General features: G+C 44.2%; 1 protein-coding gene across 1 annotated transcript in view; it reads left to right on the forward strand.

Moving 5' to 3' along the window:
* The window catches only part of pomt1 (protein-O-mannosyltransferase 1), a 79277-nt gene extending 65225 nt beyond the window's left edge, over positions 1-14052 (forward strand). Inside the window, 5 exon segments of the mRNA XM_084308767.1 lie at positions 3722-3819; positions 5056-5169; positions 7505-7631; positions 13054-13231; positions 13739-14052. Of these exon segments, the coding sequence (XP_084164893.1) occupies positions 3722-3819; positions 5056-5169; positions 7505-7631; positions 13054-13231; positions 13739-13913 (692 nt within the window). The 3' untranslated portion in view covers positions 13914-14052.
* Positions 14053-16009: the final 1957 nt, after the last annotated feature.

The following is a 16009-nucleotide window of genomic DNA, read 5'->3' on the forward strand; positions in this document are numbered from 1 at the left end:
CATATACGAATACAACCTCTCCTCATTCTTCCTGACATTACTGCATGACTGATCGCTACAATACGTTTACTAGGCACCGATTGGACAAGTATTATTATGCAGCTGAGAGAGGATGTTTTTTCACTGAAGACACTGTTCTGTTATCAACCATCATTTCTTTGGACAATAAACCGTATAAACCACATCAGCTGCAGCCTGGACATTAAACTCTTGTCAACATCCACAACTTCTTTTGTTACCCGAGTACAAAAACATCTAGTAGGTGCATCGTGGCGCATTGTCAATTTATTAGTTAATGACAAGAGGCCACTAAACCTTAAGTTCTCCAACTAACGTTATTTATTTAAATTGTTCCTGTTAATAATAATTAACATAAGTAGCATGGTAATAATACGTAGGTTATTGATCAATGAATGTATTGATACATTAATGGTGTACAAATTATACACCAGTAGAAGTCATGTTATTTCCTCATTGTCCTTTCTGTGTCGCCTAAAAAAATAGGATTGAGGCAATTTTTAGCCAGGCGACAGAAATAGTTGCACGACCGTCGCTTCAAAATCTCCTGCCGTGTGGGTTCTCTCATTCATAACAATGGAGGCGATACAATTCTGTCGGTCGGCTCGCAAAAAAAGTCGGTCGCCTGGCTAAAATCGCCCGCCATGTGCGGAGCCCTTTAGATTTTTTTTTTTTTTCATTAACACTTTGAGTGCCACGCCGGGTTTTCCTTTTTACCCCCTTGATGCCACGGTCCACTTCAATGTTAACGTTAATATCGCCTAATCTATGTTTTAAATTATGGCTATGTGTCTAATCTGCCCGTCGCTTATCAAAGACTATTTTCCAGTCAGTGCTGTCAAGGCAGATTGGTTTTTTATCGTTTCATTTCCGTTTCAGAGCATTTTGAAAAGCACCCGTTTTGAAATAAAAAACTGTTCATTCTAGACCATTCTGTGATAATCGTCTTTTACTGGAATATTCCAGAACGTCGATATTCGTCGGCCTATTTATGAATCGTTTTCAAATAAACGCTAGATGATCAATATTATACGTGCACGCAAGCACATTCGCGCCGCGCACGGATAATCGGCGTGTTCATTTCCTCTTGGACTTTTCCAGTGAAACCGAAAGTGCCCATTTCACAAAACAGCCTATATCTTCATCAAAATTAGTCTGATTATCCTAACACTGATAACATAGATTCCTTACCTGACATCAGATGGTATCCAACTGGTATATTCCAATTCCTGATCACTATTCGAAAAAATCGATAAGTGTATGGATCCAACGTGTATACAGTGCAGTACATGATTCCGCAGGGCTGAGAGGCTCCAGAATGAACTGTGGTAACCCCGGCTGGATCAGTGGACTGGAAAATGTGGATTACCGGATTTTTTTCCCCATCCATTTTCATTGAGTCCATTCCAAAATCCCTTATGTCATCTGGGAGACGATAGGGGGCGCTTTTTTCCACATATGATCGCCGGCGGTGCTCGGGTATACTCGGGTAGGCTCGCGTGATGCAATATGATTTCAGCTCGCTAAAAAAAAAAAAATCAGAGAAATCTCGTGAGTGGCTTTCAACATAACTATTGGAAACCCGAGATATCTCATGTGTGGCAGTTAAAGTGTTAAAACCCTTTCTCTGCCACGCTTATGTACATCCTTATACCGTCCTCTGCCAGCTCTATTTGTCTATGGAGAAGTTCCCCTTCTTTGCAGGGCTATAACTTTTTAAATTGTATTGCTAAATTGACATTACTATGGCCCATTCAACGTCAATTATCTATCGTTTAGGATGTAGCAACGTTCTACTTTTTCATTCACATATTCATACTAAAATACGGTCTAAAGTATAAATATGTTTTTATCGTTTTCTGCAGCTTTCTGCAGAACGTGATTTATAGCCCTAAATACATATTAGATCATCAAATGTAGTTTGATACCGATTGACGTCACAATAAAACGTTCAATTGCACAAGGTCCTAAACGTCTTGCCTCATCATCTGCTGGTGACCGGAGGGGGGGGGGGGGGGGGGGTTATAAGTCTGTGGCCGACGTTAAATGAATCATGTAGTATGGGTGATATATTGATCATAGCAGTTTGTATCGAAAATGGTAAACAAACAGGCTGAAACTCACCCCAGTCTCCTCGTAGCGTTGGGGAGCAAAAAGATTGCTATTATGGGATGTTGATATATGCGATCCATTTCCAGGTTGTATAATAGTATATACGTCCAAATCATGTTGTTTATCGAGTTATTGGCAACGGATCGCTATCCATTGTGTCGAGCTCGAGTCCCACGAGCGAAAGCGAGTGGCCGGACCGAATATGGATGAGCACCACTTCCTACCGCTCATTTCCTGTTTGGGCGATCCGCCGATCGGCCACCAGATGGCGCTCTTGAACCGCTGGAGAGTTGAGGAGATCAACAGGGGATCTCAAGACTCCGTTGGTAAAATATGATTGCCATCACAGATTTTTGAAATATTGATCTCAAAGACGCCTTACGGCGTCATTGGCAGATTACGCATGGCGGAGAATGACGTGGAAACTTGTCCTTGGCGAATAAAGGGTTAATACCCTAGTTACAGTACAGCAACCAAATTAAACTGTATCAAGTCAACTGACAATGTGAATAGTATGAAAACATTTTAAGAAAAAAATCTCCTGCGAAATAAGCTGTGACCTGTTTTGACCTGCACCTCAAAGAATCGGAATCGAGAATCGTTTAGAACAGGAATCGAAATGGAGAATCGGAATCGTTCAAATCCAAACGATGCCCAACCCTAACTGTGAATGTATATTTCTTTGTTTATTGCATTTTATTCTCACTGAAAACAAATAATGAATGCTAATGTTTAGTAGTAGCGAGGCTATTTAAAGATGGCGGGTTTGTGTTTTGTGCAGGACGTCCCCTGTGTAGCACAATGATAACGTAGTGACAATTCTCTCTTCTTTTATTTTTTTGAATGATCTTTTTCCCCCTTGTTTTTCCGGTTTTCTCCTATCCCAATGTTAGTCGTTATGCCAATTCCCAATCCCCTTCCTGGTCGTTGCGCACTCTACCCCCTACCGTCGGTCTGGGAGGGCGGAGACTATCACATGCTTCCTCCGACACATGTGTACCCAGCCCACCTCTTCTTTTCACCTGGCAGCGCGGACTCTCACTGGGAGAGTAACGTGTGGGAGGTCACACTACCTCTCCCAGATCCTTCCCTTGCTGTGCAGGCTCCCCGACCGAACTGTAGGAGTCGCTGTTTACAACGACCAGGACCCACCCACGCTGGCTTCCCACCCGCTAACACTGCCAATTGTGTTAGTATGGACGGTCGGCCAAGCCGGAGGCACCACAGCAGGATTATAAAAAAAATAAATTACCTCGTACCAGGTACCATCCGCAGCAATGGAAAACCGAAAAGGCCAAGTAGAGTAAAGGCGAGTCAAGTAGGTACCATGCAGTGGAAAAGTGCTATAACACTGAATAGTACTGTGAATGATTACTTGTGCGTGTGTGCGTGTGTGTGTGTGTGTGTGTGTGTGTGTGTGTGTGTGTGTGTGTGTGTGTGTGTGTGTGTGTGTGTGTGTGTGTGTGTGTGTGTGTGTGTGTGTGTGTGTGTGTGTGTGTGTGTGTGTGTGTGTGTGTGTGTGTGTGTGTGTGTGTGTGTGTGTGTGTGTGTGTGTGTGTGTGTGTGTGTGTGTGTGTGTGTGTGCGTGTAGGTCAGGAGCAGAAGGAGAGAGAGTTAGAGCTACACTCCCCTACTCACATTGACATTAACCGCAACATCAGCTTCATGGCCAAGTTTATGGAAGTACAGGTAAAAGTACTACTGATACTACTACTGCTGCTGTTACTGCTACTACTACTACTACTACTACTACTACTACTACTACTGCTGCTGTTAATACTACAGTACTACTACTACTACTATTACTACTACTACCATCACTACTCTTACTACTGCTGATACTACTATTATACTACTACTGTTACTACTACTAATACTGCTACTGCTACTACTACTACTACTACTAATCAGCCACCACAACCTTCGGCATGGAGGTTAGATAGGGTTGGTGTTAGGGGTTAGAGGTTAGATAGGATCAGTGTTCAGGGTTAGACGTTAGCTAGGGTTAGTGTTAGGGATTAGATTTACTGTTAGAGGTTAGATAGGGTTAGAGCTTAGATAGGGTTAGTGTTAGGGGTTAGGTAGGGTTAGAGCTTAGATAGGGTTAGTGTTAGGGATTAGAGCTTAGGTAGGGTTAGTGTTAGGGGTTAGAGGTTAGATAGGGTTAGAGGGTAGATATGCTTAGAGTTAGAGGTTAGATATGGTTAGGCTTATAGGTTAGATAGGGTTAGTGTTAGGGGTTATAGGTTAGATAGGGTTAGTGTTCGGGGTTATATGTTAGATAGGGTTAGATATTAGGGGTGGGAATCGCCAGAGATCTCACGATACGATACTATCGCGATACTTGCGTCACGATACGATAGTATCGCGATACTAAATATATCGTGATACGCTGAGTATTGCGAAATATTTATTTATTCTTTTTTTTTTATCACATTTTATTTATTACCTTTTTTCAACTGCAAAGTAAAACTTTGTCAACATGTTTTTATCTAATAAAAATAAAGTTCAGTCTGTTCATCTCACTTCAATCATTTTTATTGCAGAACGTTTTCTCAAGCAGACAGATGTAAACACTGTAATCTGTGTTGCATGTACCTGACAAACTGAACTGTTTGTATTACAGTCATATTCCAACTTAACTGAATGCACATGTGTGTGTGGACTACTGTACTATTACAGGTATTGAAATGAACAATGCAACTTCCTTATACAAATTATTTTTTTTTATTTGATTTTTTATGAATAATTAAATATCGATACTTGGCGTCCCTGTATCGATACAGTATCGCCACGCAAAGTATCGCGATACTACTACATGTCGATTTCCCCCCACCCCTATTAGATATGGTTAGGGTTAGATGTTAGATAGGGTTAGTGTTAGGGGTTAAAGGTCAGATATGTGATGTTGTCTTGTTGTTTCAGTGGAAGATGCTGACAGTGAAACAGGAGGAGTCGGAACATAAATATAGTTCTTCTCCTTTGGAATGGATCACCATGGAGACCAACATCGCCTACTGGCTGCACCCCTCCACCAATGTAACACACACTCACACACACACATACACACAGGGATATCGTCTTGTGCAAATTGACCAAATACACATTATCAGAAGATAATTACCAATGAAAAGCCATGTGATATTTAAAATTTTTAAAGCTGTCCGGTGTGATTCAGTCATCTGGTCCAGATCTTTGGTCCTCGATCCAGCCACTCCACCCTCCTCTTATCCACTCCACCCTCCTCCTATCCACTCTACCCTCCTCCTATCCACTCTACCCTCCTCCTATCCACTCTACCCTCCTCCTATCCACTCTACCCTCCTCCTATCCACTCCACCCTCCTCCTATCCACTCCACCCTCCTCCTATCCACTCCACCCTCCTATCCACTCTACCCTCCTATCCACTCTACCCTCCTCCTATCCACTCCACCCTCCTATCCACTCTACCCTCCTCCTATCCACTCCACCCGCCTCCTATCCACTCCACCCTCCTCCTATCCACTCCACCCTCCTCATATCCACTCCACCCTCCTCCTATCCACTCCACCCCCCTCCTATCCACTCTACCCTCCTCCTATCCACTCTACCCTATCCACTCCACCCTCCTCCTATCCACTCCACTCTCCTCCTATCCACTCCACTCTCCTCCTATCCACTCCACCCTCCTCCTATCCACTCCACCCTCCTCCTATCCACTCTACCCTCCTCCTATCCACTCTACCCTCCTCCTATCCACTCTACCCTCCTCCTATCCACTCTACCCTCCTCCTATCCACTCTACCCTCCTCCTATCCACTCCACCCTCCTCCTATCCACTCTACCCTCCTCCTATCCACTCCATCCTTCTCCTATCCACTCCACCCTCCTCCTATCCACTCCACCCTATCCACTCCACCCTCCTCCTATCCACTCCACCCTCCTCCTATCCACTCCACCCTCCTCCTATCCACTCTATCCTATCCACTCCATCCTCCTCCTATCCACTCCACCCCCCTCCTATCCACTCTACCCTCCTCCTATCCACTCTACCCTATCCACTCCACCCTCCTCCTATCCACTCCACTCTCCTCCTATCCACTCCACTCTCCTCCTATCCACTCCACCCTCCTCCTATCCACTCCACCCTCCTCCTATCCACTCTACCCTCCTCCTATCCACTCTACCCTCCTCCTATCCACTCTACCCTCCTCCTATCCACTCTACCCTCCTCCTATCCACTCTACCCTCCTCCTATCCACTCCACCCTCCTCCTATCCACTCTACCCTCCTCCTATCCACTCCATCCTTCTCCTATCCACTCCACCCTCCTCCTATCCACTCCACCCTATCCACTCCACCCTCCTCCTATCCACTCCACCCTCCTCCTATCCACTCCACCCTCCTCCTATCCACTCTATCCTATCCACTCCATCCTCATCCTATCCACTCTACCCTATCCACTCCATCCTCATCCTATCCACTCTACCCTATCCACTCCACTCTCCTCCTATCCACTCCATCCTCATCCTATCCACTCTACCTTATCCACTCCACCCTCCTCCTATCCACTCTACCCTATCCACTCCATCCTCACCCTATCCACTCCACCCTATCCACTCTACCCTATCCACTCCACCTCCGTATGGAGGGTTCTCTATAGTGAAGGATGTTACTGAAGGATCTTTGACTTTTGTAAATGAGAGCTATTTTATTGTAGCTTATGCTGATATTTTGATACACCCTGCCACTTTGCACTCATTACATCCACACTGTGATTATTGTATTGTAAATAAGATATATTTTATTGTTGTATCAAACAGGGAAGAACAACTGTCATGTTTTAAACTGTATGTGTATCAAACAGGAAGAAAGACTACCAGGTTTTAAACTGTGTGTGTATCATGCAGGAAGAAAGACTGACAGGTTTAAAACTGTGTGGGTATCAAACAGGAAGAAAGACTGTTTGGTTTTTAACTGTAGGTATCAAACAGGAAGAAGGACTGCCATGTTTTAAACTGTGTAGATATCACACAGGAAGACAGACTGTCAGGTTGTAAACTGTGTGAATCAATATTTGTATTGTTATTGTCTGCATTGCTTTTCACGCTTTTTCTTATTCTCTGCATTGCTTTTATTATATTAATAGTCTTATTTGATGCTGATCTTATGTCTATTTTACTGCTCTGAAGCCCTTTGGGCTGCAGTTCGTTTTCTGATGAGACCGTGTTGTTCATGCCCACAATTGATTTCCACTAGCATGTTTAGCATGATGCTAACATTGTCTGCTTCCAACATCTCAAAAACCAACAGTATGTCACTCCAGAAACTTGCTTTAATACAACTCTCTGCTTTGTGCTGATCTGTTACCTTGTGATTGGGTGTCTCCCTCAGGCCCAGATCCATCTCATTGGTAACCCGGTGTCATGGGGCGTGGCCAACATCAGCCTGTTAGCCTATCAGCTGCTAGCGCTGGTTTACTTGCTAAGGAGGAGGAGGGGCCTAAAAGATATACCTGATGGTATGTACGCTCGCTGATCTTCTAATAGAACCCTGTTTATAAGTTCGGATAGAACCTTTGCTGATCTGAATGTTGATCACTACATCTTTCTAAGGCTGGTCTGAATGTTGATCACTACATCTTTCTAATGCTGATCTCAATGTTTTGTCACTACATTTTTCTAAGGCTGGTCTGAATGGTGATCACTACATCTTTCTAAGGCTTATCTCAATGTTTTGTCACTACATCTTTCTAAGGCTGGTCTGAATGGTGATCACTACATCTTTCTAAGGCTGGTCTGAATGTTGATCACTACATCTTTCTAATGCTGATCTCAATGTTTTGTCACTACATCTTTCTAAGGCTGGTCTGAATGGTGATCACTACATCTTTCTAAGGCTTATCTGAATGTTGATCACTACATTTTTCTAAGGCTGATCTGAATGTTGATCACTACATCTTTCTAATGCTGATCTCAATGTTTTGTCACTACATCTTTCTAAGGCTGGTCTGAATGTTGATCACTACATCTTTCTAATGCTGATCTCAATGTTTTGTCACTACATCTTTCTAAGGCTGGTCTGAATGGTGATCACTACATCTTTCTAAGGCTTATCTGAATGTTGATCACTACATCTTTCTAAGGCTGATCTGAATCTTGATCACTACATCTTTCTAAGGCTGGTCTGAATGGTGATCACTACATCTTTCTAAGGCTTATCTGAATGTTGATCACTACATCTTTCTAATGCTGATCTCAATGTTTTGTCACTACATCTTTCTAAGGCTGGTCTGAATGTTGATCACTACATCTTTCTAATGCTGATCTCAATGTTTTGTCACTACATCTTTCTAAGGCTGATCTCAATGTTTTGTCACTACACTTCCTCTTTAGGCAGAGATGTTTGACAGTGAAATGTTGTCCAACTCTCTGTACAGTCATCTGTCAGTAATAAACACTCAAATGGAAGTGGGCCAAGAATGTTGCCTTGGGGGACTCCACCACAGGTCACATTCCAAAGTTCTGATATAACCCCATGTATAACTTCTTATAGAACCCTGTTTATAAGTTCTGATAGTACCCTGTTCATAGGTTCAGATAGAACCCTGTTTATGAGTTATCATAGAACCCCGTTTATAGGTTATAATAGAACCCTGTTTATAAATTCTGATAGAACCCTTTGAGATAAGTGCTGCCATAGTTCCTTGAAGAGGAGAGTTCCTTAAAATTGAAAGCTGAATTTCATTAACACTTTGGTTGCCTAAGGTTAAATTAATGATATACCATAGATTGCCAGCGCTATTTGTCTATGGAGAAAGTCCCCTTCTTTGCAGGGCTATAACTTTTTAAATTCTATTGCTACATTGCCATTATTAGGGCCCATTCAAAGTCCTATATGTATTGTTCATTGTGTAGCAACGTTAAACTTTTTCATTCACATATTCATAGTAAAGTATGGTCTAATGTATAAGTATGTTTTCATCTCTTTCTGCAGCTTTCTCCAGAACGTGATATATAGCCCCAAATGCATTATATTGATGATGAAATACAGTTTGATGGCAATCAGCGCGATATAAAAAATTCCAACTAGACGTACTTCTAGAAGTTACTACACGTCATCTGATGTTGACCGGATGGGCGAGGGGGCGTTTATAATTCCGTGGGCAGCGTTATACCAATCATCTAATGTGGGTCAAATGTTGATAATATCAGTTATTATCGAAGACGGTAACGTTACACGCTGAAACTCACCCCAGTCTCCGCGCGCCGTTGGGCGATCATCGTCGAGTAGAAATTTTATCATTATGGGATATATTATTACCCGGTCCATCTCCAGCTTGTATAATGGTATATACGTCCAAATCATGTTGTTTATCGAGTTATTGGCAATCGATCGCTATGTAGAGTGACGAGCTAGAGTCACGGGACATGTACCGAGTGGCCGGAAGCAATACGGACGTCTAGCAAAACCTCTAGTGCGCTTCCTGTTAAGCGCTTGCGCCGATCGGCCACCAGATGGCGCTCCTGAACCGCCAGAGAGCTCAGTGGGTCCTGCTGGTGGATCTCAGGCCAGCGGAGGGACATTATGAATCCGATCGCAGATTTTTGAAATATTGATATAAAGACGACGTACAGCGTCCCCCGGCAACTTTAGCATGGCCAGCAAAGACGTCTAAAGACGGCTCCCGGCACCCAAAGTGTTAAGATAATGTATGGATGCCTAATACAGTAGGTCTATATGTCTATGGTCTAATAGTACCATCACAACGATCCTCTATCTCCTTCTCCTAATCTGTAAAAACATTTTAATATTTTTTATTTAACATTTTTCAGAACAATGTACAAATGTGACAAACAATATACAAACATGATAAACAAACACACTTAAGACAGTGAAAATCAAAATACATTAAAAAGAAAATATTAAGGGTGGCTGGATGGCGCAGCGGACATTGCGCTCGTCACCAACGCATGAGACACCGGTATCGAATCCGGCTGTCTGTGTTGCCTCCGGCTTGGGCCGGCCGTCATACTAACTCAATTGGCTCAATTGAGTTAGCGGGTGGGAAGTCGATGGGTGGTAATCTGGACGTTGTAAACAGCGACTCCTACAGGTCGGTTGGGGTGCCTGCACAGCAGAGACAGGAAAATGGCGGGGGCAGTGTGAGCCTCCTACACGTTACTCCTCGCCAAATGAGAGTCCGCGCTGGCAGGTGAAAAGATGCGACTGGCTGCCTACACATGTATCGGAGGGGACATGCGATGGGCTTCTATCCTCCCTACAACCGGCCAGTGGGGGGCACATGCGAGCAACACCCAGGAAGGGGAGGGGGGGAATTGGCATAACGACTAAATTGGGATGGGAGAAAAATACAGAAAAAGGAGGAGAAAAAGTAGATACAAAAATATATATATATATATCAAAACACATATATCCACTCCTTCAGAATGAGTTTTTTAGCAACCGTTGGCCCCAGTGTCAGAGATTGTTGGACAGCTGCAGGAAAGTTCAGAGAGGACTCCGAGCAGCCGAAGATGGCAAGCGCTGCCCCCGGCTGTAAAGTTATTTTGTTGACCTTAGACTACCAGTCAAATATTTTGGCCCAGAATCCTGTTAGTGAGGGGCATAACCAGAAGGCATAAGAAAGTGTGCCTTCTGATACCTGGCACCTGTCACACAGTGTTGAAACAGAAGGGTAGATCCTGTGCAATCTATGTTTGGAGTAGTGGAGACTTTGATCAGCTGGTGTCTACTATTAACTGAGCAGAGTTGTACTACAGACAAAATCCTTTCCCATATAGTGTCAGATAAATCAATACCGAGTTCCCCCTGCCATTCTTCTCTAATCTTCTCAGTAGAGGCTGTATTGCAGTTGTCAAACAGACATACAAACCTAGAGATGAGGTGCTTGGAGTGGGGAGGGCTCAGCAATACATCAAAGAAAGCATGTTCAATTGGGAGCTCTTCGAAAGTGTGAATTTTGGATGGAACATAATCTGACTTGTAGAAATCTGAGCCAGTTGGTGCCGGGCAACTCAAACTTCCTCTTTAGTAGATCGAAGGATGCAAAGTGACCGTCTATGTCTATGGAAACTAGCCCCTTCCCACTCCAGGCAAGGTAACCCTTGTCTGTCCATGGAGCTAAAAAATAGTGATTGAAACAGATTGGCGTTTTCCATGACAAAACTTAAATTCAAGCTTCCTAAGGTCCCTGGTTTAATAATAGCATGGCTGGCAAGGAGTTGACAAGGGAATTGGCCTCCATTCTCAGCCACAAGGGGGCCCCGGGAGTCAATTCACCTGCAATCCCTTGCCGCCAATCCCTTGCCGCCAGTACATCAGAGCCCTTACATTGGCAGCGCAGTAGTAGTGCCTAAATACTGGCAAGGCCAGCCCTCCCTATGGCCCTGTTTAGACGGAAACACTAGCAGGTGAATCCGCAAAAATATTTTTTCGGATGTGCCTTTTGTTTATATGGCAACAGCCTTTTTGCGGGGAGAATCTGCAAAAAAGTTAAACCACCTTCCTGGGTGGAATTCCTAGAAACGATAAACCTTTGCGCTATCATCTAAACTGTCAAACCGCATAAAACTATGACGAAAGGGTTGTCAAGGCTCTCGTCGCGTGTGAATGAATGAATGAAAACTTTATTTAACAGATTGCAGAATGGGTACAATACAGTACGGCTCAATACATACAATTGTTAAGGGGATGCAGACCTGAGAAAGACGTTTGTCTTGTTTCCATCAGGGTCCCCCGCGTACTGCTTACATCACAGGCATGCGCCAGACGCCAGTAGCCTAGAAGCGTAAACAAAGCATGTCTGATTCTATCCATGGCGATCACCTGAAGGCTACATTGGCAGTACTTTTTAAATACACAATAATCTGTCCCGCGGCTATCGCAACTATTAGTGACTGGAGCCACTGTCTGTGAGTGACTCTGCTTTGGTCCAATCACATTCCCCCACCCACAGTCTGCGAATCAGAGGCAGAGTAGGGCGGGTCTTCTCAGCACGTCTGGTTGTCTCAACGACCTGAGGCGATCTGATTGGCCACTGACGTTTCTGGTCATGTGACATCTGCGCCAATCGTGTGACAGCGGGGCTCCGTCATCTCGAGTCTTTACAGCCTCGTCTGCACGCAGAATTCCATCCCAAAACACTAGTCTAAACGCAACATTTAAAGTGAGACCGCAAGACGACTTTTGCGGTTTCTGTTCAGACTCTCTCCGTCTAAACATGGCCTCAGACTTATGTTTTTGCAAGTGCATTTTTGAGATTCTGTGATTCTTATAATTCCAGATGTAAAACAGAATTACAGAGTCCAGTTCTTTGAAAAAAGCTGTTGTGAGAAAAATGGCAAGATTTTGACAAATGTAGAGGAACCTGGGGAGAGAAACCATCTTGACTGAGTTTATGCGGCCAATCATGGAGAGTGGCAGCATTTCCAAATTTTAAATGCATTGTTTTAGTCTTGAAACAAAGTCCGCAAAGTTCAATTTAAATATTAATTTAGGATATTTGGGTATGGTCAGGCCAAGATACTGTAGGTGAGGCGGTCTTTTGCCAATTTGAATGGGAGATTTTCCAAGAAACCGGGGGTGAAGATGTCAGAGAGAGGCATAAAGTCACTCTTTGTCAAGTCAAGAGTCAAGAGTTTTATTTGTCATGGCATACAAGCATACAGTGAAATGCGGGTGGTCATGCCCGCAGCGATTGTGCAATAATACAAGTAATAAGAATTGTCCACTTAATTGTGTATCCGGATAAGTCACCGAAAGAGGTAATTCATTCTAAAAGAGGGGGGATCGTTATCTCTGAATTATGTAGGTATAATATATTGGATTCATATGAGATTATATCCCTGCGATTTACAACCTTTATGTTTCCCATAGTGTGGAGTCTGCTCCTAATCACTGTGTGTGTCTGTGTCTCCCAGCTGTGTGGGCCCAGTTCCAGCAGGTCTGGTGTGTGTGTGTGGGCGGCTGGCTGGTCAACCTGCTGCCGTTCTTCCTGATGGAGAAGAGTCTGTTCCTGTATCACTACCTGCCTGCCCTGACCTTCCTCCTGCTGCTGCCCCCCGCCCTGCTGGAACACATACACACACACCTTCTGAGGTACACACACACACACACACACACACACACACACACACACAAGCCCCTTTCACACATGGACTGGACTCCTAAACATATCTACACATTACTCTGAGATAAGGTCAAGGTTCTGTGTAATGACCAATACTGAGCTCATGTGAGAATACAAGCAGATATCATTCTTCATAGGATTCACACAGCAAGTGAGTGGACATATTGATTAATTCAGACTAACCATGTTCTATACACAGCAGTGTAGCATTTTCACACAGTATGGTGATATGGTTGGCATTAGCTTAAACATGTTGCTATAAACGACCAAATCTAATAAATAATAGCGCTAATAGTTTTCGCATTCTGTAGATAAACAGAATCATATGATATCAGCTGATAGAGAAATAGACCACATGGAGGTGACGTTGTTTGTTTCTAATAATCACCCCCAAATAATTGATTTCATAAAGTTCATAAAATAACTCTCTCTCTCTCTCTCTCTCTCTCTCTCCCCCTCCCTCCCCATCCCCCTAGCTGCCCCTCCCAGCGCAGGGCCATGTGTGTGTGTGTGTTGGCGGGCGGGTGTTCGGTGTACCTGGCCTACACCACCTTCTGCCCTTTGACCTATGGAAGCCCAGAGCTATCGGCCAATCAGCTCAGCGCCCTGCGATGGAGACGTAGCTGGGACATCCTTTACAGGAGACAATGACACACAGGAAGATGGAGAGACAGACAGGAAGAGAGACCTACTGGTCAAACTGCGGTTCTGTGGATCAGGTTCATGTTCCGACAGATCTGTTCTTTATTTTAACACTAGACTCCTTTTACAATAAAAGCCATGGAAGCAGGGTCTGAGTTTTTTTTTAATTTTTTTATCAAATGTGATTAAGATCCAGTGTTTTGTCTCCTAATCTGTACGCAGCATTTTAAAGGTATAATCTGTGATGTTGTCAAACAGCGACCTCTAGGTGAAAGAGTGATGTTGTTACTGCTGGCCACACCTCAAGCTCTACCAAGAGAGGTCTGGAGAAACTTACACTAGAATACTAAACTCAGTAACTCTTCCTATGACACCATGTCTATAATGCATTATACACATACTTATAATGTACTTATACTACTATAATTATTGTTGCTTTATAACAATCATAACACCTTATAAAGGATTTTATAATTACTCCTTGTCAACTATCTTCATAATTACTGAGAAGTTTTCTATAAGGAGTCACGTTTGTTGATCAAACGTTTACATAAAAGTAAAATATACAGCTACAGGTAAGTAGTAACTGTTTCAGGTATTATCTATAATTTGAGTCAATTGAGTCTTGAGAGTGAGTTTCTTGGGAAAACATTACATTAGTGAAATGTAAGCGTCCATCATTCAGAGTACCTTACCACTAAATGTATTGTCTGTTATGACCCAATATCGCGAGATGTGCAGCGATGGTCTGTAGAATCAGAGGAAACGCTCCAAGCTGCACTGGAATGTACAGACGGGGGGGTGTTCCGTGATAACACAGATAACATTAATGACTACACGGAAACAGTGCTGGACTTTGTTTGTACTGGTGGAAGAAACAATCCCCACTACCACAATTAGAGTTTACCCAAACCAAAAGCCCTGGGTAGACAAATCCGTCCGCGAAGCTCTGAAAGCGCGCACCTCAGCCTACAACGCCGGGCTTGTGGCAGGTAACATGAATGACCACAAGGTGGCGAGATACAACGTTAGGAGGGCAGTAATAGAAGCAAAAAGGCGCTACAGGGATAAAATTGAACTTCAATATGAACAGGCTGACTCTAGAGCTATGTGGCAGGGCCTCAGAACGATGACAGATTACAAAGGCACCTCGCTCAAACTGAACAGTGACATCTCCTTAGCAAATGATCTCAATACCTTCTATGCAAGGTTTCAGGCTGGGAATAACAGCACCAGCCTACAAACCACTGCAATAGAGGGGGGGGGGGGGGGGGGGGCGCTGCTGATGGAGACTCAGTGTTCAGGATAACAGAACATGAGGTGAGGAGGACCTTTAAGAAAGTGAATATCAGGAAGGCAGCAGGACCGGACGGTATCCCCGGCCGCGTCCTAAAAGTCTGTGCCGACCAACTGGCCCCGGTATTCACTGACATATACAGTATATATATATTTATTTTTTATCCTCTCTTTCTCAGATTTTTCTCTGTTTTCTCCCTGTCCCAATTTAGTCGATGTGCCATTTACCCCCCTCCCCTACCTGGTTGTTGTGCGCATGTTCTCCTACTGGTCGGTACAAGGGAACCCTGAAGTCATCCGCATGCTTCCTCCGACACGCGCGGCGACAGCCAGTGACTCTTTTTTCACCTGGCAGCGAGGACTCTCATTGGTGAAGTGTAACGCGTGGGAGGTCACGCTGCCTTCATCAAGTCCTGCCTCCGCTGAGCAAGCGCCCAGACCTGACCTGTAGGCGTCGCTGTCCACAACGCCAGATTCCCACCCAGGACTTGCCCTCCCCCTAACCCAGCCAAACAGGTTAGTATAGCGATCAGCCCAAGCCCCAAGCAATGCTGACTCCGGGAGTCGAGACCGCAGCCTCTTGCATTGGTGACAAGCGCAATCTCTGCTACGCCACCTGACCGCCCCACCACTGACATATTTAACCTGTCCTTAGAACAGGCTGTCATCCCCACCTGTCTGAAGAAGTCCACCATTATCCCTGTACCCAAAAAATCCAAGCCTGCTTGCCTCAACGACTACCGCCCTGTAGCTCTCACCTCCATAGCCATGAAGTGCTTTGAGAAGCTAGTGAAGGGCTACATCTGCTC

The sequence above is a fragment of the Notolepis coatsorum genome, assembly GCF_963971535.1.
Source record: "Notolepis coatsorum genome assembly, chromosome: 2".
In the NCBI taxonomy this organism is placed as follows: Eukaryota; Metazoa; Chordata; class Actinopteri; order Aulopiformes; family Paralepididae; genus Notolepis; species Notolepis coatsorum.